Source organism: Nycticebus coucang, chromosome X (genome assembly GCF_027406575.1).
Source record: "Nycticebus coucang isolate mNycCou1 chromosome X, mNycCou1.pri, whole genome shotgun sequence".
In the NCBI taxonomy this organism is placed as follows: domain Eukaryota; kingdom Metazoa; phylum Chordata; class Mammalia; order Primates; family Lorisidae; genus Nycticebus; species Nycticebus coucang.
The window spans coordinates 168,313,445-168,337,641 of NC_069804.1; the positions used below are offsets into that span (position 1 = coordinate 168,313,445).

A 24,197-nucleotide genomic window follows, 5' to 3' on the forward strand; every position below is an offset into this window, starting at 1 on the left:
CTAAGGGGCCTACTGGAGCCTCCTAAGGGGCCCCCTTGTCTACCCTCCAGCCCACTGGTTCCTCTGCCGGTGCCGCCGCACCAACACCTCCCAAGTCCTCCAGCTGAGCTCGGCTGAGCTGGCTGGGGCGCCACCTGTCCTGTCTCAATACCACTGAGCTAAGACTACCGGGGTGTTCTATCCCAGGTAAAGGGTTCAGTGCCAAATTGCGCCCCCGGTGTCAGCCCTGAGAAACTGCAGGCAGAGTGCCCGAATGTGGTATAAGCGGCTTCCATTTTGGGACTCAGTGGGAGAGAAGGCTCCCTCAGCGGTCGCGTAACTTAGTTCCTCCGAAGGAGCTTTCCCACAGGCTGCGAAGCTTCAGGTGAGGACTTAGGAGGAATTAGGGATCTCTCACCGCACATAAAAGATCCCTTTCTGCTGCCCCTGTTCACGGCGCTGGGCAGCCCCAAGGGTTGGGGACTACCATCATTCCTTTTCACAGTTTTCATCCGGACCCCCCTTGGTGCCACTTCCTTTGAGGGGCTGGAGTCCGCGTGGCTGGCGTCTGTCTGACAGAGGGAAGAGTCCCAGTCCCTGCCAGATTTTAAGGTAAAGACCCTAAATAAATTGGTAATCTCACCTCAGAGAGAGGGGGCCCCTCCTATCAGCCCTGGAATACTGGGGGGCGGGGAATCGCCACCTGTGGTGTATCTGGGCTTTTTAATATGGAGACTGAGGAGGGCTGGTTTTATCTGTGGGGTATAGCTTCAAGTCAGCCAAGAGAAGAGTACCAGGCCGTGCTAGACGTTAAGGTGATAATCTTCGTAGAGGGCTGAGCGGACGTCCCCGCATACAGAACGAAGCTCGCGGAGCGCCCCTCTCCCCACAGTCGCCGTCCTCAACCCTCACTTTCTCGTTGGTTGTCTCAGAGAGAGGGGGGCTTTAGCTTGGGAGCGGCTTTTGGGTTCAGCGTCAGGGGGGCAGTACAGGCCCTGTGAGGAGCTAGCGGTGGCTGAGGGTCCCTCCGCTGTGGAACCCTAGGGGATTACTACAGAAATTGACCCCGGGGGCCGGGCGCGGTGGCTCCCGCCTGTAATCCTAGCTCTCTGGGAGGCCGAGGCAGGTCCATTCCCTGAGCTTGCAGGTTGGAGACCAGCCTGAGCCAGAGCCAGACCTCGTCTCTAAAAATAGCCGGGCGCTGTGGCGGGCGCCTATAGTCCCTGCTACTCCGGAGGCTGAGACAAGAGAATTGCTGAGCCCAAGAGTTTGAGGTTGCTGTGAGCTATGACGCTGCAGCACTCTACCAAAAAAAAAAAAAAAATTCACCCAGAATTTCTGCGGTAAGCCCTGGGGACTGCTGGAAACGCTGTGCTAAGCCTCCTCTTTCTCGCGTGTCATATCCAGACAGGCGCAGCGGTTCTCAACCTGTGGGTCGCGACCCCTTTGGGGGTCGAACGACCCTTTCACAGGGGTCGCCTAAATGCCTCCTGCATGTCAGATATTTACATTACGATTAATAACAGTAGTAAAATTACAGTTATGAAGTAGCAACGAAAATAATTTTATGGTTGGGGGTCACCACAACATGAGGGAACTGTATTAAAAGGTCTGGGCCTTAAGAAGGTTGAGACCCACTGAGATAGGGTGTTTTAAGGAGGCAAAGGCCTTGGTTGGAAGGGTCAGGCCTCTGCTCATCAGGGGGAGGAGCCCCAGGACCTGCCAGACATAAAGGCAAGGACCCATGAGCAGGGTTGCAAGGATCTGCCACCAAGATAGAGAGAGAGCCACAAAAACCTGCCCATTTTCCGGGAGGCCCAAGGCTCAGCTGTGAGGTAGAGGTGGCCCGTCCATCACTTCACTTTCTTGTCTGGCATCTCTAGGAGATGGGTGCCTTTGGTATAAGGGAAGCATCCTCAAGGCAGCAAAAATAATTGGTTTCAGGACCTGTGGGAAATAATACACTCTCAATGCAGAATCCATACAGATCTCCAAAGGTATCTGCCCTGATCCTGCTGTGTGCCTTGAGAGACATTGTTTAGCCCTGTCGGGATGAAGCCCTGTCTTGCTCCCTTCTTGGTGGTCTTAATGAATTAAAGGCCTTGCTGTGCTGAGTGCAGCCTCAGGCCAACAGAGTGAGTTTCCCCAGCTTACCAGGAGCTAACGTTAGGACCCTGAGAATGGCCCTAGAGGATCTCCAGCTACAAATGGAGGGGCTGCATCCCTGTCCTATTCCTGCTGCCAGCCCTGGGAGACCCTGAGTAGGACTGTTAGGCATAGGCACTTTCCCACTAACCCTCTCCACCTCCCTCACTTCCTTGACTTGCATGTCTGGCAAATGGAGGGCTTGGCCTGAGGAAGAAGGGCCTCAGGACAGTAGAGGGGAAGGAATGCCAGCCCTGTTTGGCGTAAACGTGAGGAGGATTGGAAGGATTGAGGGTAACTCTTACTCTATGCAAAGGGGTCCCAAAGAAGCCTGCCCTACCCCTATAGTCAGTCCTGGCAGCCCCCAGGAAGGTCTGTCCATTTGAGTCTCCCTTAAATTCCCTCTGGCCTGGGAGTGTCAGAGAGTTAAAGGCTTTCTTTGAGAGGTCCATCTTCAGGTCACCAAAGACCCTGCTGAGCATGGAGATGGGGACCCTGAGGGATAACTGAATGTACCCACCACCCAAGGACATATTGGATCCAGCCCCTGCTGTCAGCTCTAGGACATTTTAGGCAGGGGTGGCTACCTGTGGAACTTTCTCACTTTTGTCTCATTGGCCTCAAGGAGGTGAGGGCCTTGGTCTAATGGGTCAATTTCATGTCAGCAGACATAGCTACATCTGGTCAGCCTGGTGATGAGACCCAGACTTTGCCAGGGTCTTTGCAAAGACCCTAAATGGGGATTGAGGGAAGTTCCCATTACCCTTGGAGAGTTGAGGCCCTTGTCTTGTGAGGCCATCATGTATGATGTCTAAATACATCATGTATGATGCCCCCTTACTCCAACTTGGTGGACTTAGAAGACTGGACTCAGTTCAACAGGGGGAGGAGTCTTAGGTCCTGTCAGGAGTCAGTTTGAGGATGGAGGTTACCCCCTACACAAGAAGAGATGGGCCTAGCCAATCCCTTCCTCCTACTGACCATGATGGACCCAAGGGGTATCTACTCTGTGGGGACCTCACAGAGTCCTTGCCCACCTGTCATCCCAAGATGCACTTAACAGTCTACAGCTTGAGGAGCCACCTCAATTCATCTTACAGGGACTCTGGGAATTTGAGGTGAGGGCTTTGGTTTTAGCCAGATCTCCTCAGATGACAGAGCAGGTGATGACCAGGCAGTACCAGGAGTCAAGGTGAGGTACACACTCTAAATGTGTACCAAGGGCCCTACCCCCGAGAACAGAGAGGACCCCACAGCCAGATCCACCTACTCTAATGTAATCTCTAGAAGCCTTATGCTCTGCTAGCTGGCTGCACCCTAAGGAGCTTTCTCACATCCTCCTACAGGTTGCTAGTAGACAGGCTGACCAGGAAGAAAGGAGAAGACCTCTGAGGCCCTAGAGAACTAAGGGAAGACCTGTTGAGACAGCCCTTGTTAGAATTGACAGATTAAGTTTCTCACACTCCTCCTCTTTCTCTCAGACCAGTTGGCTCCATCACCCATCTCTTGCCCATGCTTCTGCTGGCTGCTCTGATGCCAGTCATGATGCCTTACATCCAGGAAAGTGAGCACTGCGAAACTGACCAAGACCTTGAGGCCCAAGGAAAGGCACAAGGCATGGTGGGTTCACAAGTTCCTGCAGTTGAAAAGGTGAAAGCCACAGCCTGCTCCTCTGCTCTAATCCCAGGCACCTTGGAGAATGTGTCTGCTCCTGCAACACCAGATACCTGCAAGACTACCACTCCTGTCAAAGCCACTCCATGCAACCAATCTGAAGAGGGTTCTAGCAGCCAGGGAAAGAAGGAACCAGGTGCCTCACAGTTCCTGCAAGATCCTGATTCCTTACTCAATAATATGCTAGAGAAGAATGTGTCTGAGTTGGTGAAGTTCCTGAGCGTTAAGTACACAAAAAAGGAATCCCTCACAAAGGCAGAAATGCTGAAGAGTGTCATCAAAGAGCACAGGGACCACTTCCCTTGGATCTTCATGAAAGCCTGTGAATGCATGGAGGTGGTCTTCGGCATTGACGTGAAGGAAGTAGACCCCATCAGCCACTCCTATGTCCTCGGCAAAACTCTAGATCTCACCTATGATGGAAGGTTGAGTGATGACCAGGGCATTCCCAAAACTGGCCTCCTGATTCTTATTCTGGGCATGATCTTCATGGAAGGCAACCGTGCTCCTGAGGAGAAGATATGGGAAGTGCTGAATATGATTGAAGTGTATGCTGAAAAGAAAGATTTCCTCTATGGGGAGCCTAGGAAGTTTATCACCAGAGATTTGGTGCAGGAAAAATACCTGGAGTACCAGCAAGTGCCCAACAGTGATCCTCCAAGCTACGAGTTCCTGTGGGGCCCAAGGGCTCACGCTGAAACCAGCAAGAAAAAAGTCCTGGAGTTTTTCTGCAAGGTCATTGGAAGTGATCCCACTTCCTTCCCTTCCTTGTATGAGGAAGTTTTGAGAGATGAAGAAGAAAGAGCGCAGGCTAAACTTGCCAGCAGTGCCAAGTCCGACAGCTTCTGCCCTGAGTAAAAGTCTCAGGCAGAATCTTCCCTCTTTTTGAAAAGGGTAGTCAAGATTCTAGGTAGTAGTGGGATGATTGTAGATGTAGTTATTATAGATATTATTTTTTTGTTGTTGTTTTTGGTATTTTTCACGTTTCTTTTTAAAAGTTTACTAGCTTCAGGATCTAGTCTCATGAATGACATTGGTCACACATCTATTGCTATTTAGTAGGTTTAAGCATAAGAATTTTCCTATTAAGTAAAACAAGTAGGGACAACTCCCACCCTATTTTGTCATCTGTGACATGATATAACACAGCATTGGAGCAGAAATTTCCTTAGAAATGTGAAAGAGTCCAGCAACAAAATGAATGATAATAAATACAGGAGCAACATAAAAGATGGTTAATCCTAGGATTTCAGTATCTCTTTCAGTCTGTTGTTTTATAAAATTAAATATTTTTTTACCTGGATTTCTCAGCTTATTTGAGAATGTACAAGAAATTAAATCTTATTAAATGAGTTTCTGTTCACTGGCTCGTTTATTCCCCGAACATTAATTGAGCATCTGCTCTTTGGAAGGCACTGCATTAGTGGGGATTCTAGGATAAGCAGGGAAGATGGTGAGATGTCCTGAAAGACCTAACAAGCCAGTTTTTAAAAAAAGGAGCAAGGAAGTGGAACTCCAGATGTGAGTAAGTATAAATGCCCTGAGCCGAAGCAGTTTTGGGGCTCTGGGAAACTAGTTCCCTTGGGGGGAATTAATTTTAAATTAAGCTGGGAGATGACAGAGGCCAAACTCTCATACTGCATGTCTTATGGGTAGGTTAAAAGCCTGCAGTGGAGAACTGATTTTAGCAGTTTCATTTGGATGGTGAATAAAGCAGAGAGAAATCTCCACCTGAGGAGGTAAGGAAGGTATCCTTTGCTATTGTCTTAAAATATGCATGAGCTAAATGCTCATATACTTTATCTATAAGGATTTCCTGAAAAATAGGGTGATACTCCCTTGAACTGGTGCCTAGATGCCTCTAGGCTGGCACTGTTTTCCCTGGCCTGAAAGAATCAGAGCCCATCCCATTGAAAAGGACATTTAATTAGATGATCTTAATGTAATTTGTCCAACTCTAAGTGAAGGCTATGTTTTGGGTGGGAGTGAAATACATGAATATACTGGTTTATGTGGAAGAGAAGCTGGGCGGGAGGGAAAGAGTCCCTGACTTAAATACTAGGAGCTTTTAGTTGCATCCAGCTGAAGAAAACTCCCCCACATGTGAGTTAGGTAATATTAATTTATAATAGGGAAAATTTACTGAGTTTTATTTACAAAGTGGCATTTCTAGCCCATTTGGTATGTCCTGTCCTAGAGTGCTGCATGCTCTCTGAGATGTCTTTGATCTCACACACACAGTCTTAGAGGATGTGATGGATAAGGCAGAATTTGAGGTCGAAATTCAATTTGAAATTTCTGCCTTTCAATAAACATCCAGTACAGGCCAGACGCTGTGCCAGATGCTTTACTCACATTACATACATTCCAGTAGTTCTATAAGGCAGGGCTTATCAAATTCATTTTATAGATGAAAAATCTGAGGCTCATGGTACTTGGAAAATTGCTCAAGATCACGTGACTAGTGACAGGGCTAAGGACCTGACTTCTGGCCTAAAGCCTTCTAGGCCCATACTGTCACCGGTCTTGCCCTGAAGCAGGCCTTCTGTTTCTCAGTTCATTTCTCAGCACTCCATAATGCCTTTCAGGTAATAAAAACTTATGGCCAAGGTACTGAAAACAGCAGGCCTAAAGAAGGCAGGTGACATGATAATCATACATAATCTCAGGAAATTCTGGGGGCTTTATGAGCCTAAGGTCATCTCCCCCGAATGTCAGGATTCTTCAGAGAGTACCTAGATGCTGGCGTCTTTGTCCTATGCCAGCAATTTTCTGCATTACAGTGCCCTCTGGTATTCCCCTGTGTGCCCTCTTGTCCCACTTGTAACCTCCCTTGCTGACCAGCTCATCACTTACTCCTCCTCTGAATACTGTACACTGCTTCCATTGGAACAACCCAGAAACATATACCCTTACCCTAACACAGAGTATTCCTACCCTTTAGCAGTTCTTTGGCTATCTCATTCCACATTCTGGAACCCCTCTGATAGCCACAGACCTTTTAATGTTAAAGAACACTTTGGAAGGTGATGTATTGATACCTGGTTTTCACCCCCAGGTGTCTTCAACACACCCTCAAATTGTTTTTCAAAAGGACTGGTGAGTGAAGTCTGATTTGCACTTGATCTACTGGTTCTTGAAATAAAACCCTGAAGTTAGACAAACAGATTTTAAAATCACTCTTACACTGGCAGTAGAACCTTAATAAAGTGTATTATTCAAAACAGACCACTGAACCTGCGGCTTCAAAGCCACATTTGGCCTTTCAAATCCCCAAGTGTGGCCCCTTAACAAAATCCAAACTATACAGCACAAATATTTTTAATAAAGTATTATTAACAAATCCTTTAAAGGCTTGGGGCCTGTAGCACAGTGGTTATGGCGCTGGCCATGTGCACTGAGGCTGGCAGGTTCAAACCCGGCCTGGGTCAGCTAAGCAATGATGACAACTGCAACAAAAAAATAGCTGGGCATTGTGGCAGACACCTGTAGTCCTAGCTACTTGGGAGGCTGAGGCAAGAGAATTGCTTAAGCCCAAGAGTTTAAGGTTGCTGTGAGCTGTGACACCACAGCACTCTACCAAGGGCTACATAGTGAGACTCTGTCTCAAAAAAAAAAAAAATCCTTTAAGGATTTGTTCTGTGAAATCTGGATTCAGTCAAAAGGCAGCACTCAAAGTCCAAAAGGACACAGGTTCCCCACCTTATGAGCCAAAGCTTCCCTCATAAGCAGTAGGTAAGGAAAGACCATATAAATTACTGTATATGCAAACATCTATAGGAGGTTGAATGCCTAAAATTCTATATTCCTTCTAGGATGTACATAGTAGTTCCTTGATACACATGCTATCTGGTGAAAAACTAAAACAATGATTAACAATCCTCCCACTTGTTCTTGTCTGTGTTTCTGCCTGCACAGGAAAATCCTAGTTTGGAGTTTACCTCCATGGCACCTGTACAGGTGTTCAGGAATGTTCACTCATGTAAGGAGTAGCAGAGACCCATAGGCTAAGATTTGGACCAAGCATACTAAAGAAGGAGAACTCTCAGCCTAGTGAAATCATAGAGATTACAAAGGGTAGTGCAATACTTCTTGCAAACATTACAAGACCCTTTGAGAACTAGATGTCATCCTATCTTTGAAAGTACTTGAAAAAGTTGATGAATTTCAAGGTAAATTTAATCAGTTTCAGGGTAAATTTTGTCTTTTCGGAAACTCACAAATTATAGTTGATTTTTTTCTGAACACCCACTCTGTGACCGTTTATGGGAGAGACTGGAAGTGCTCAACCACATGTTGTCTTCCTTTCCTTCCTGTACTGTTCACCTATAGTGAGAGAGGAGCCAGTGCTCTATTCCCATGCTGCTATGTTTATTCAGCACCAACCACTGCGGCCCTGTGTTGTGATCCATGGAAATAGCCTGGATCCCCTAGTGGCTGAAGAGTAGAGAGCCTCTTGCCAACTCACATCAGAATTTATATAAACCAAACTTTTGATGGGTTAAGCCATTTGAATTTCAAATTTTATCTGTTGCATCAGCTAGCAGTTACTTAGCTTATCAACACACAGCTCTTATTTTACTCGTGTTTATATAATAAAATTATCTATTTTAAGAAATATTTATTTAAATATAAAATATATAACATAAATTTTATATATATGCTTATTTATATTTGTACTTATTTATATAAGTAACATGCTCTTGGGATTGTTTAAATATTTTTCATTACAAAGGTAATTGTGCTAATATACTTATTGCAAAAAATTCTGAAAATACAGACCAACCACAATTCTTGCTTTTACAAAATTCTTCCATAACTCAGCTGCCTCCTTGGAAGTAACCACAATTAGAGAGCTGATGTGCATTGTTTTAAAGCTGAATCTCAAATTTTCATAGATGGATATATTATAATAAAAAAATAGTGTGGGTTTTTTAAACATGCATGGGTAATGAAGTACATATTCATCTGACATTTGCCTTTGCCAGTAATAAAACAGGTACAGAACCTTTTATTTATATGATCACACATAAATCTACTTAACTTGCATAACTATTACCTTGAATTCTAAAGAATGTATCGATTAATTAAACAATTTTCCTTCCAATGAACATATAAGTTGTTTCTTATTTTCTGTACTATTAAATTTTACTTAAATCAACATCTTTGAGCATCAATTCTTTGGGAAATATGTGGGTTTTTTCTCACAAGAGTACATTATAGTGTGGAAAGTTGAGCTTAAGTGGAAAAGGTATGAATGTTTTCAAATTTTATAAGTATTGCTGAAATTTTATTACAAAAGTACTGCATCATTCACGTTTTCATAAACCAACATATGTTAACATCCTGCATTCTCAAAACCATTTTATATTATCAATCTTTAAAATTTGGAGTAAAATCATATGTGAAAAATTATTATCTCACTATTGTTTTAATATGTTTTTCAATTTTCTAATTAGATTAAGAAGAAAAATTAACTTAGCCCCTCACTCATATAAAGCTATATTTATGCAGTGATATCCAGAGTAACAGAATTTCAAATTTAAAATACTGAAACGTCAATAGATCATTTCCCCTCTACTTTGAGAAACAAGGCTTTGGTACAAATGTTTAGAAGCCAAGGAAGGGAAGCAGATAAGACATTTTCAGTCAGTGAGGAGCACTGGAATGTTTGAAGGGAAAGCAACTGACAGTGTCCATGAGCAAGAAGACATAGGAAGCCAGTCCAGAAAGCCAAAAGCTGGCTGGCATGAATCCAGAGTTCAGTGTAAAGGGAAGGATCCGAGACAGGAGAAGGTGGGAAGTCTGGGTAAGGAGCATGGTGGTATAGGACAACTTATGTGAATAGGCTTGTCAAATCTCTGAGTCATTGTTGAGTGTGGTCTGAGTAGGCAAGTCTATTGAAGAAGTAGACCAGCAGCATGCCAGACACCCTACCCTGCCTTAAAATCACCCCTATGTCCTGTTGGGAGGAGAATAGCTGAATCCTCCACATCATTGTAGGTGGTTATATTTCTTAGCTACCCTAGAGTTCTAGAGTGACCTTCCCAGTGTCCCAGGCCTGGAGCAGTTTTGATGTCTGCTAGAGTCTGGTATGTTTCCTCCTCCATAGCAGACCTCTTTCATGGAGGCTAGGGCAAAGTGAGTGAGTGGAGTTCATGACTGATGACTGGCTACTGAGAGAGGCAAAAGCACCAGTAGAAGGGATTGTACAGCTGCAAAGAAAGATAACTGGGGGTGGGAATGCCCTGAAACTAACCATCTCAGTGACTGTGCAGATAAAGGGCTAGGGCTAAACATGTCTTGAAAAGTGATCCAGATGGTGTCTCCTCTCTTAGACTGCCTCTGTAATGGTTAGGTGTCCTGTGGCTATAAATGCTGCTGTCCTATGTTACCACCAGATATCATCTAGGATAGAGGATTAGCCCAAGGCACAGACGTGGGCAGGGTGTGTGAAAAAGTCATGGAGATGGCACACTTACTTTTAAGCTAACATGGATGTGTGCAAAGCAGAAAGCATCATGTATCATGCTATTGACAGCATCCCCACATCCAAGATGTTGTGTGGGCCTGGCAAAGAGATGCTTATAATGACACTGTCAGTTGTAGTTTCTGAAGTTACATGAGCAATTAATTGTAAGACTTTGGCTTTTTTCCGCAGAGGCAAAATGACCAGGCATTGGAATGAGCTCTACGTTTTGAACCAGTGAATGTAATTCAGTGTAAGTTGCTTCATTCATTCATTCATCTAGTAAACACTTACTGAACATATTTTGAGGAAAAAGAAAAGAAAGCATTTAATTCAGGCTGGAAAATTAGGTTGGGTACATCAGCACAGGTCACTTGACGTTATAGGTTTAGGGAAAACTGAAGTTTGTATACATGGTAACCATCTTTTCTCCTGCAAGCTCCAGTTGGCAACCAAAATTACACGTGTAAGAATTTAAGGGGAGAGAGGACAGGGCAAGATGACCAACTAGAGGCAGCTTTCTTCCAAAGCTCCTATATAGAAAGAGAAAAATTGGAATGAAGTGAACTTGGAGTAGTTGAAATTGCGGGATAATTCAAAGGAGAGGAAATCAAGGTGCTCAGCAACCCTATCGGGACAAACTGCAAGGATCAAGACAAGAAAGAAGAGGGAATGAGAACAGAGGACTGTTACGGAGCAGACCAGCCTGGAGGAGCCTGGTAAGCAGAAGGATAAGGGGACCCTTCCCACACCCAAGGACTCTCTGAGCAGTGAACGACGGGATGTCTCACCCCATGGGAGATAGCCACCAAGGAATAAAGACCCAGTTTTCCAGTACCTAGGAAAATCTTCAGAATAGTGACTAACTTTGACTCCAGCTGCCTTGCCGCCTTGTGGCCAAAACCCATCCTCCATCTTTCTTAGGTTGCCTGACAGACATCCCCCTGCAGAGGCCTGATTCCCAGGCCACAGACAAGTGAGACTGAAATCCCAACCCAGACACCCTGGAGGGGCTGCCCCACACCCAGGCATCAGAAAGGTGAAAGAGCTTTGAACCCTAACCAGCCTCTATGGCAACCAAAGAAGTAAGGGTTACAGAGGCAACTTGCTCTGTAACTAGCAACCTGCAGGATCCTTGGCCAGCCACAAGAAGGGGAGATAGGCCCTGCCCTCCCCAATGTATTGGGCAGGATCTCTGAGGGACTTCTGCATTATGTGGCCCAGTGAACTGAGTGCCCCTCTCCCTACTGCAGGAAATGGTGGTTCAACTACACTAACTTTGGTCAATTAGGGTCTCTCCTGAGTCTCCGATCTGCTAGGGGAGAACTTTCTATACCCTCTAGAGAGGCTGCCCAGCATCTTTGCCCAGCGAGAGGGGACTCTGTCCCCCCTCTGTGGCTCAGCCTCCAACCCTGTCCTGCCAACTTGGAGAGATCTGATCTAACCTAGTGTGACCCACCATAGGAAATTCTTGGTAAACACACAGCAAGCCATAGATTTCCTTCTCCCAACTTCAGGTGAACTGTGTCTTTTTGAATTTGTTTGCCTGTGGGGCTGGAACTGCAGCTAAAACAGTTCCACAATTTGCAGATTCCCCTTCCCCTATAGCAGGTGAAAGCTGCAAAATTTTAAATCTGTTGCAGCTCAGATTCAGTTAAAAAGATGGTTCTGTTAAATTGTTTGAGGTAGGACTAGCACTTGGGATGAACAGTTCAGCTTGCTAGCTGGGAGCCATCCCTATTCTGGGAGTGTCACCTGGAGACCCTGCCCCACCAGCCCCACCCTGCCAAACTTGGAGTTAGCAAGGCAGGTGCTCAGAGACCCTCACACACTGCAGCTCCAAGAGGGAGCTCTGGCAGGCTATTTGTGGAAAGGGCCACAGGTATAAGCAGTGGCTCTTTCAATCAGTTATTGAGGAAGGGGAGTGGCAAGCCCATATCCTGGGGCCTGTAGATCTGATTTCATTCCATGAGTTTTAGTTTCCAAACAGGTCTGCTGGGTGCTGCCTAGGGACTTCAACTAGATTATCTCTCAGAAACTATTTTGGGACAACCTAATATTTCACCTTAAAATTATATAAATAAACTAAAAATACACGTGGAGAGGAATCAGCAGAATAAACCTGACAACATAAAAAACCAGAGCAGATGAACTCTCCTAAGCGATTACTAGGGAGACAGAGCTGACAATACCATCCATACAGAAATTGTTGAAATAACAGAACAGAATTCCGAGTACAGATGACAAATAAGATGAAAAGAATTAAGGAGAAAATAGAAAAAGAAATCCAAAGACTATCTCAAGAAAACAACGAAATTAAAGACAAAGTCACCAAGGATCTGGACATAATGTAGAAAGATATAACAGAGCTTGAGGAGTTAAAAGAGTCATTCAAGGAGTTTTAAAACACAGTAGGGAGTTTCAGCAATAGAGTAGAACATGGAGAAGAAAGAATTTCAGAAATAAAATGCAAGACTTTTGAACTAAGTCAAACTTTCAAAGAGGCAGAAAAGAAGAAAGTAAAGGCAGAACTACCACTGAGAGAGATATAGTACTACACCAAACACACAAATTTATGAATGATAGGGATTTCTGAGGGAGGGAAAAAGAGACTTAAAAGCATGGAATCTCTACTTCAGGACATCATGGTAGAGAATTCCCCAACCATTGTGACAGACCCAGAAATTCAGATACTAGATAGCTTCAGAACCCCAGCATGACTCTATTCAAGCAAAGCATCTCTTAACACATTGTAATTAACTTGGCCAAAGTCAAAATGAAAGAAAAAATTCTGTAAGAAGCCAGGCATAAGCAACTTCTTACCTATAAGGGGAAAAATTTCAGGATGACGGTGGAATTTTCAGCTGAAACTTTTCAAGCTAGGTGAGGGTGATCATCTGCCTTTAATCTTCCTAAACAAAACAATTTCTGGCCTAGAATTATGTACCCTGATAAACTAAGTTTCATATTCAATGAATAAATCAAATATTTTTCTCCCATGCAAACACTGAGGAATTTTGCCACAACAAGACAAGCTCTGCAGGAAATACTCAGATCTGTACTTCACACTGACCATGATAATGGATGAACACCAAAGTAAAGATACCCAGAAACCAAAGGACAAAGCCTAGGTTCCACAATGGTACAAGCCACAAAACTAAGCAATGGATCTCCACAAAATAGGACAAACAGAACTCCACCATACTTATCAATTCTCTAAATATATGTAAATGGCTTGAATTCCCCACTGACCAGGCACAGGCTGCAAACATATCTAATCTCTAAGGACAAGACAAAACTCAGAGTATAGGGTTGGAAAACAATATTTCAGGCAAATGGAAATCAGAAGAAACAGGGGTTGCAATCTTATTTGCAGATATAATTGGAATTAAACCAACAAAAATAAAGAAATACAAAGATGGACCTTATGTACTGGTCAAGGGAACGATACAACAAGAAGACATTTAAATCCTAAATATCAATGCACCCAGTGTAAATGCTCCCAGATATATTAAACAAACTCTAAACAATTTGAACAATATGATATCCTGCAACACCATAAAAACTGGGGGCTTCAACACCCCTCTGATGGAAATGGACTGATTCTCCAACCAGAAACTAAAAAAAGTAGCAATGGATTTAAACACAACTTTAGAAGGAATGGGCTTAACTAACATATACAGAGCACTGCATTACAATAAAATTGAGTATACATTCTACTCATCAGCCCATGGATCATACTCCAAAATTGATCATGTCTTAGGGCACAAATCAACTCTCAACAAATTTAAAAGAATATAAATTATATTTTGTACCTTTTCAGACCACCACAGAATAAAACTAGAACTCAACTCCAGCAAAAATCTTCATCCTCACATAAATTCATGGTAATTAAACAACCTTATACTGAATAAAAGGAGTAGATAAAGAAGAAAATCATTAGATTTTTTGAACAAAAAGACAAGGAAGCCACAAACTATCAAAACCTGTGGGATAGTACAAAGGCAGTCCTAAGAGGGAAATTTATCACATTAAATTCAAAATGTGATACAAAATTTATCACATAAAATTCAAATTCAAAAAAATGGAAAGAGCACACATCAACAACCTGATAGACCATCTCAAAGATATTGAAAAGGAAGAGCAATCAAATCCTAAAAGTAGCAGAAGAAAAGAAATAACCAAAATTAAATCAGAATTTAATGAAATGAAGAACATAAGAACCATTCAGAAGATCAGCAAAACAAAAAGTTGGTTCTTTGAAGAGATTAATAAAATTGATAAAGTCTTGGCCAGATTAACTAGAAACGGAAAAGTAAGATCTCTTATAACCTCAAGTAGAAACTAAAAAGGGGAAATAAAAACAGGTGCCACTGAGATACAAAGGATCATCACTGACTGCTACAAGAAACTCTAAGCCCAGAAAATTGAAAATGTGGAGAAAACGTATCAATAACAGGAATCACACCACCTCCCTAAAGTCAATCAGAAAGAATTAGAAATTTTGAACAGATCAATATCAACCACCAGAATTGCATCAACAATACAAAACCTTCCAAAAATAAAAGTCCTGGACCAGATGATTTCACACCAGAATTCTACCAAACCTTCAAAGAGGAGCTTGTACCTATATTACAGAACCTATTCCAAAACTTAGAGAAGGAAGGAACCCTCCCCAACGTGTTCCATGAAGCAAACATACCCTAATAACAAAACCAGGAAAGGGCTGAATGAAAAAGTACACACCAATAATATTAATGAAAATCGACACAAAAATATTCAATAAAATCCTAGTAAACAGAATACAGCTACACATTAAAAACATTCATCATTATCAAGTGGTCTTTATCCTAGGGATGCAAGGTTGGGTTAACATGCATAAATTTACAATTGTAATTCACCACATAAATAGAAGCAAAAACAAAGACCATATGATTGTCTCAAAAGATACAGAAAAATATCCTTACACAATGGGAAAGGATATTTACATATTTTGAATCAGACAAAAGCTTGATAACTAGGATCTACAAAGAACTCAAATTAATCCATCAACTCCTGAATGGATTAATAAACTGTGATGTATCTATACCATGGAGTACTATTCAGCCATAAAACAATGGAGACTTTACATCTTTTATATTTACCTTGATGAACTTGAAGAACATTCTTTTTAGTAAAGTATCAGATTAATTGAAGAATGAGTATCCAATGTATGCCATGATAATATGAATCTAACAGATAAACAACTGCATCTCCACATTAGAGAAAAATACAACTAAATTCAAATTGTGGGAGGGGCAAGAGGGATAGGAGAGAGAAGAGGAGGGAGGAGGATTGGTAATCTCTCATCTAATGAGCACAATGTAAGAATACACATACCCCCTGGGTAAAGGGCTCAACTACAACTTGAACTTTAACACAAATACAATGGAACCTAATTATTTGTACCCTCATATTAATCTGAAATTAAAAAATAATGTAAATGGAAAAATTATTCACTTGGAAAAATTGATCCATCAGAGAAAAGAGAAACTTTCTCTGTGTGTATGCGTGTGTGTATACTTCAATTCTCTTCTAGAAGAAAGTCCCCTGCTACTGTCTTTACCTGATAGTCTTTCAGTATCAAGTAACAGAGGACTTTATCTGACTTTTCACTCTTTGCTTCTTTTGAAACTATTCTCAGGTTATGTCCCACTCCCTTCAGCAAGAGCAGGGAATGTGGGTATTCTACCTTCATTGGTTGTCTCTGCTCTTCTTGTACCTTAATTCCCTTTAATATCACAAGGGGAAGCTATTCCTATAAGAGTTCTCTATCTGAAAGAGAGAAGAGTAATTTAGGGTTCACAGCACCTGCTCTAATAACCATGTATTCACACTTTAAACGATAAGTGTTTTTAAAATTCCTGGTATTTGTGAACTCACCTGCTCACTGTACTAAGAGTTTGGGTATAAATACAAACAGTCCTGGCCTTACCCATTGGAAATCAGAATAGTCAGAAATATAAAACCCAACAATATACATCTATTTATCCCTTCTTAGCCTGTGGTATATTGTTGGCATAAATTTTATGCTAACACATGTTATAACAATCACTATACATTGTTATTCTTTCTATTTTAAACTGTCAATAATCTCAAAAATACTTAAATAATAAGGAAAATATGTTTTATATTGCTCCATGTAGTTGTAATTTCTGTTGTTCTTCATTCCTTTGTGTAGGAAACAGATTTCTATCTGGTATCACTTTCCATCAGGCTGAAGGACTTCTTTTAATATTTATTGCAGAACACAATGGCTGTTGGTGAATTATTTTAGGTTTTGTATTTTGAAAGGGTTTTGTTTCATTTTGTTTTTAAATATATTTTATAGGGTATAGAAAACTGGGTTGACATTTTCTTGTTTCCTTTCAGTACTCTAAAGATAGTGTCCTGCTCTCCTCTGACTTTCACTGTTTCTGATAAGAAATCTACTGTTATCCTTACTTTCTTCATTTGTAGATGAAGTATCTTTATTTTACCTCAGATACTTCAAAGATTTTCTCTTTATCATTGGTTTTAAGCAATTTGATTATGATGTTCCTTGGTGTAGTTTTATTTATGTTTCTTATTTGGAAATTCTTCTTGGACTGGTGGGTTTATCACTTGCATCAAATTTGGGAACTTTTCATGTATTATTTCATCAAATCAGTTTCAGTCTCATCTTTTCAGTGTCAAAATTTGTGTGAAGTTGCCCCCATATGCTTAGTAATGTTCTATTTATTAGTTTTCTCTATTTTTTCTATGTTTCATTTTGGAAAATACCTATTGCTATAACTTCACTAATCTTTTTTTCTGCCATGTTTGATTGCCATTAATCTAAACCAGTCAGTGCATTTTTTGGTTTAAATATTGTAATTTTTTTCTTGGTGTTCATTTGAGACTTTTATCATATCTTCAATATATGTATTCAATGTGCTTAACTTTTCTTCTTTTTTTTTTCTTTTTTTTATTAAATCATAACTGTATACAATGATATGATTATGGGGCATCATACACTCACTTCATAAACCATTTGACACATTTTTATCACAGTGGTTAACATAGCCTTTCCGGCGTTATCTCAGTTACTGTGCCAAAACATTTACATTCTACATTTACCAAGTTTCGCAAATACCCCTGTAATATGCACCACAGGTGTGATCCCACCGATTCCCCTCCCTCTACCCACCCACCCCCTTTCCCACTTCCCCCTATTGTTAAGTTGTAGCTGGGTTATAGCTTTCATGTGAGAGTCCCAAATTAGTTTCACAGTAGGGCTGTGTACATTGGGTATTTTTTCTTCCATTCTTGGGATACTTTACTAAGAAGAATATGTTCCAGCTCCATCCATGTAAACATGAAAGAGGTAAAGTCTCCATCTTTCTTTAAGGCTGCATAGTATTCCATGGTATACATATACCACAATTTATTAATCCATTCGTGGATCGATGGGCACTTGGGCTTTTTCCATGACTTAGCTATTATGAATTGGGCTGCAATAAACATTCTGGTACAAATATCTTTGTTATGTTGTGATTTTTGGTCTTCTGGGTATATGCCCAGCAGAGGAATTACTGGATTGAATGGCAGATCTATTTTTAGATCTCTGAGTGTTCTCCATATATCTTTCCAAAAGGAATGTATTAATTTGCATTCCCACCAGCAGTGCAGAAGTGTTCCCTTTTCTCCGCATCCACGCCAACATCTCTGGTCTTGAGATTTTGTGATATAGGCTAGTCTCATTGGAGTTAGATGATATCTCAAAGTAGTTTTGATTTGCATTTCTCTCATGATTAAAGATGATGAGCATTTTTTCATATGTCTGAAGGCCGTGCGCCTGTCTTCTTCAGAGAAGTTTCTCTTCAAATCCCTTGCCCAGCCTGCGATGGGATCCCTTGTTTTTTTCTTGCTGATGCGTTTGAGTTCTCTGTGGATTCTGGTTATTAAACCTTTGTCAGAGATATACCCTGCAAATATCTTCTCCCATTCTGAGGGCTGTCTGCTTGCTCTGCTTACTGTGTTCTTAGCTGTGCAGAAGCTTTTTAGTTTGATCAAGTCCCAGTAGTGTATTTTTGAAGCTGCTTCAATTGCCTGGGGGGTTCTCCTCATGAAATACTCACCCAGACCAATTTCTTCAAGGGTTTTCCCTACATTCTCCTCTAGTATTTTTATAGTTTCATGTCTTAAGTTTAAATCTTTAATCCAATGAGAGTCTATCTTAGTTAATGGTGAAAGGTGTGGGTCCAATTTCAGTCTTCTGCAGGTTGCCAGCCAGTTCACCCAGCACCATTTGTTAAATAGGGAATCTTTTCCCCACTGAATGTTTTTAATTGGCTTGTCAAAAATCAAATAGCGGTAAGTAGCTGGATTCATCTCTTGGTTCTCTATTCTGTTCCAGATATCTACTTCTCTGTTTTTGTGCCAATACCATGCTGTTTTGATCACTATCGATTTGTAGTAAAGTCTGAGGTCTGGTAGTGTGATTCCTCCTGTTTTGTTTTTGTTTCTGAGTAATGTCCTGACTATTCGAGGTTTTTTCTGATTCCATATAAAACGAAGTAATGTTTTTTCAACATCTTTAAAATATGACAGTGGAGCTTTAATAGGGAGTGCGTTGAAATTATATATTGCTTTGGGTAGTATGGACATTTTGATAATGTTGATTCTTCCTAGCCATGAGCATGGTATGTTTTTCCATTTGTTAACATTTTCAGCTATTTCTTTTCTTAGAGTTTCATAGTTCTCTTTATAGAGATCTTTCACGTCTTTTGTTAGGTAAATTCCCAAATATTTCATCTTCTTTGGCACTACTGTGAATGGGATAGAGTCCTTAACTGCTTTTTCAATTTGACTGTTTTTGGTGTATATAAAGGCTACCGATTTATGAATGTTGATTTTGTAACCTGAGACGCTGCTGTATTCCTTGATCACTTCTAGGAGTTTTGTAGTAGAGTCCCTAGTGTTTTCCAGATACACAATCATATCATCTGCGAAGAGCGAGAGTTTGATCTCTTCTGACCCTATATGGATACCCTTGATCGCCTTTTCTTCCCTAATTGCGGTGGCTAAAACTTCCATTACAATGTTGAAAAGCAATGGAGACAATGGGCAGCCTTGTCTGGTTCCTGATCTGAGTGGAAATGATTCCAATTTAACTCCATTCAATATGATATTGGCTGTGGGTTTGCTGTAGATAGCCTCTATCAGTTTAAGAAAAGTCCCTTCTAGACCAATTTTCTTGAGTGTTCTGATCATGAAGGGATGCTGGATATTATCAAAAGCTTTTTCTGCATCAATTGAGAGAATCATATGGTCTTTGTTTTTTAATTTGTTTATGTGCTGAATTACATTTATAGATTTACGTATATTGAACCAGCCTTGAGACCCTGGGATAAAACCAACTTGGTCATGATGTATAATTTGTTTGATGTGTTGCTGGATTCTGTTTGTTAGGATCTTGTTGAATATTTTTGCATCTATATTCATTAGTGATATTGGTCTATAATTTTCTTTTCTTGTTGGGTCTTTTCCTGGTTTGGGGATCAGGGTGATGTTTGCTTCATAGAACGTGTTGGGTATTCTTCCTTCTTTTTCTACATTTTGGAACAGGTTGAGTAATATAGGTACTAATTCCTCTTTAAAGGTTTGGTGGAATTCTGACTTGAAACCATCTGGTCCCGGGCTTTTCTTTTTAGGGAGGTTTTGTATAGTTGATGCTATTTCTGAACTTGATATGGGTCTGTTCAACATTTCCACTTGATTCTGGTTAAGTCTTGGAAGGTGGCGTGCTTCCAAGTATCGGTCTATTTCCTTCAGATTTTCATATTTCTGAGAATAAAGTTTCTTGTAATATTCATTAAGGATTTTTTGGATTTCTGATGAGTCTGTGGTTATTTTGTCTTTGTTGTTTCTGATTGATGATATTAGAGATTTTACTCTTTTTTTCCTGATTAGGTTGGCCAGAGGTTTACCTATTTTATTGACCTTTTCAAAAAACCAGCTTTTTGATTTATTGATCTGTTGTATTATTCTTTTGTTTTCAATTTCATTTAATTCTGCTCTAATTTTGGTTATTTCTTTTCTTCTACTGGGTTTGGGGTTGGAATGTTCTTCCTTTTCCAGTTGCGTGAGATGTCCCATTAAGTTGTTAACTTCCTCTCTTTCCGTTCTCTTGAGGAAGGCTTGCAGTGCTATAAATTTCCCTCTTAGAACTGCCTTTGCAGTGTCCCAGAGGTTCTGATAGTTTGTGTCTTCATTGTCGTTTTGTTCCAAAAAATTGGTGATTTCTTTCTTAATCTCATCTCTGACCCAGCTATCATTCAGCATAAGGTTATTTAACTTCCATGTTTTTGTATGGGTATGCAGATTCCTGTTGTTACTCAATTCAAGTTTTATTCCATGATGGTCCGAGAAGATGCATGGAATAATTTCTATTCCTTTAAATTTACTGAGGTTAGACTTGTGACCTAAAATGTGATCAATTTTGGAGTAAGTTCCGTGGGCTGATGAGAAGTATGTGTATTCAGTTTTGTTGGGATGAAATGTTCTGTAGATGTCTGCTAAATCTAAATATTGGATGGTTAGGTTTAAATCTAATATTTCTTTGCTCAGCTTCTTTCTGGAGGATCGATCCAACACTGCCAAGGGAGTGTTGAAATCTCCAACGATTATGGAGCTGGAGGAAATCAAGTTACTCATGTCTGTTAGAGTTTCTCTTATAAATTGAGGTGCATTCTGGTTGGGTGCATAGATATTAATAATTGAGATCTCGTCATATTGAGTATTACCCTTAACAAATATGAAGTGACCATTCTTGTCCTTCCTTACTTTTGATGGTTTAAAGCCTACTGTATCTGCAAATAAAATTGCAACACCTGCTTTTTTCTGATTACCATTTGCCTGAAATATGGATGACCATCCTTTCACCCTGAGTCTGTATTTGTCTTTTAAGTTGAGATGTGACTCTTGTATGCAACAAATATCTGGCTTGAGTTTTTGTATCCAGTCAGCTAACCTATGCCTCTTTAGAGGACAGTTTAAGCCATTCACATTGATGGAGAGTATTGATAAGTCTGGTGGAATTTTGGGTATCGAGTTTTTCAAAGGTCCAGTGGACATTTTTAATCCTTTTGCCAGTGTGGAAGTTGGAGTTTGATCCGAAGTTTCTGAGTGAGTTTAATTTTGTGGTATAGGATTGGGTTGGTCATTGTGGAGGATAGGTCTGAGAACATCCTGAAGAGCTGGTTTACTTATGGCAAATTTTTTCAACATATGAATGTCATTGAAGTATTTAATTTCTCCATCATAGGTGAAACTCAGTTTAGCTGGATACAAGATCCTGGGTTGAAAGTTTTTTTGCTTTAGGAGATTAAAAGTTGATGACCAGCCTCTTCTTGCTTGAAAAGTTTCAGCAGAGAGATCTGCAGTTATTCTAATATTCTTACCTTTGTACGTTATAGTTTTCTTTCGCTGGGCTGCTTTGAGAATCTTCTCTTTCATGTTAACTTTAGTGAAGCTAATTATGATATGTCTGGGAGATGGCTTATTGGGGTTGAATCGTGCTGGGGTTCTGAAGCTGTCTGCTATCTGAATTTCAGATTCTCTAGGCATGTCTGGAAAATTTTCTTTCATAATTTCATGTAGAAGGGCCTCTGTGCCCTTGGCAGCCACTTCATCGTTCTCCGAAATTCCTATAACCCTTATGTTGTTTTTTTTTCGAATTATCTGAGAGTTCTCTGAGTGAGTGATCCGTTTTTGCTCTCCATTTCTCTTCCTCTTTGAGAGATTGGGAGCGTTCGAAGACTTTATCTTCAATGTCAGAAATCCTTTCTTCTACTTGCTCCATTCTGTTACTGAGGGATTCTACTGTATTTTTCATATCTTTGAGGGCTGTAAGTTCTTGTTTCAGTGTGTCTAAGTCTTTGGTGGTTTTGTCTTTAAATTCGTTAAATTCTTGAGACAATTTTTGAATTTCTCCTCGAATTCCTAATTCCATTTTATTAATCTTGTCTGCAAACCAAATTCTGAATTCGACTTCTGACATCTCAGCCAGTTGTTTATGAATGGGATCTTCAATCACATCTGCCGTATCTTTTCTTGGGGGGGTTGATCTATTCTGGTTATTCATGTTACCAGAGTTTTTCCGCTGATTCCGCCCCATGGTTTACTCCCTTTAGTTTTTCCCCTGGGGTTTTATCGAGGGCCCGTACAGTGTTGTGGCCTGAGAAACTGGGGCCCTGTCTGGTGTGGTGGAGCAAAGTGGTTCTGTCTTGTTTTCAGATGATTTCTGTTTGATCCTATTGCAACTTCTACTCTGGCTTGAAGTCTCAGCTGTGTGGAAAAATCAGCAATTAAGTCACCCCGCCTGCCCACCTCTGGCCCCAGTTGGAAAAGGAGAATCAAACCTTCCTACAATCGCACACCCAGGGCACCACCTGAAAAGTCCTCAGTCTATTAGCCCAGTTCAAAAGGTCTGAATCAACTGTCTCAATCGGCACTTGTCTCGGGTGGAAGGGTTCAAGAGGTCTCTGGGAACTGGATCACAGGGGCCTGGTGACTCCTCTGACACAGCTCACCCCAGTGCAGTGTGGAGTCAGGAGGAGCCACCCAGCAAACAGAGCCGTCTGGGAAGGTTGACGTCTCCTTCCCCACTTTGCCCCTCCGTCGGACCCAGTCACTGGTATCTCTGCAGATGGCTAACCCAGTTGCCTGCAGTGAACAGACACTCCAGGGGTTTGCACCTGCCTGAATCGCAAGGAAGTCTGCCAGGCCCCCGCAGACTGCCGCTATCTAGCAGGAGGAGATGGGGCCTGACATCTTTGAGTGTTTGATGCAGGTGATGGGAAGGAGGTGTTCACTCAGGCTTAGCCCCGTCCCTGATGGATGCTGCTAACAGAACAGAACAGAACAGAACAGAACAGACAACTTTGTGAGGTTCTGTCTCTGTTCCTGTCGTCGCCTACAGAAGACGAGCTGTTTTGAGTTCAAACGTCTTTGCTGTTGGAGAATTGCGTCTGAACACCTCTCTGGGTCGGCCCCGCCCTGAAAGCTTCCTGGATTTGTGAGCCGTGTCGCCGGTGGCCTCCTCTGGTTGCCCAGGGAGACAGGGGGTGTGGCCTCAGAATATCCAGAAGTGAGCGTTCAGCCGTTAAAGAAAAAACGGCTGTTGATCTACCTCCAGGGAACTGCTGCTCTGGTGTGGGCACTCAGGCGACCCTTTTCTCCTCTGTCCTGTGCCCCAGAGTCAGCACTGAGTGGCCGGCCGCAGTTTGTGCTGGGTCCACACCCCTTAAGAGATCCCCCAAGAATCAGAACTCTTGGGGGATGGGCCCCCAGACCCCGATTGGGAGTGGGGGGGGGGAAGCTAGAGTTTCATTCAGTTTTACGCAATACTACAGTCCGGGGAGGGCTCCTGCACTGCACCGTAGGGAAGTGCCGCCAAGGCTTGATTTCCCCTCAGCAGAGTGCCCTCTCCTCGCTCACGTATCCCAGAGTCAGCGCTGACCTGACGCAGCTCAGGCACTGTGCACTCCCCTCGAGAAATCACCCAAGGAGCCGAACTCCTGGGGGATAGGCCCTCAGACCCCGAGTGAGAGTAGGGGTTCTCAGCTCTCAGCGGGGAGGCCAGAGTCTTATTCAGTCTTGGGCCCCGTATGCCCGGGGAGGGTTGGTGCACTGCACCGCAGGGAAGTGCCGCGAGGCGTGACTCCCCTTCAGCCCGGTGCCCTCTCCTCACTTGCGCACCTCAGAGTCAATGCTGACCAGTCGCAACTCGGGGACTGTCCATTCCCCTTGAGAAATCACCCAAGGATCCGAAGTCCTGGGGGACAGGCCTCCAGACCTCAGTGGGCGGGAGGGGAGCGCCGGGGATTCAGGGTTGCTGGCAAAGGATTCCCAAAGTTTTATTCAGCCC

The 24,197-nt window shown here is 42.1% G+C and overlaps 1 protein-coding gene across 1 annotated transcript; it reads left to right on the top strand.

Moving 5' to 3' along the window:
• Positions 1–3,669: 3,669 nt before the first annotated feature.
• LOC128577078 (putative MAGE domain-containing protein MAGEA13P) lies at positions 3,670–4,656 on the top strand. The gene has a single exon (XM_053579108.1). The coding sequence runs from the start codon at positions 3,670–3,672 to the stop codon at positions 4,654–4,656; it is 987 nt and encodes a 328-aa protein (XP_053435083.1).
• Positions 4,657–24,197: the final 19,541 nt, after the last annotated feature.

What these genes read in the sequence shown, in the direction of transcription:
- LOC128577078 (XM_053579108.1), top strand. Translation starts at nt 3,670, where the DNA reads ATGCCTTACATCCAGGAAAGTGAGCACTGCGAAACTGACCAAGACCTT.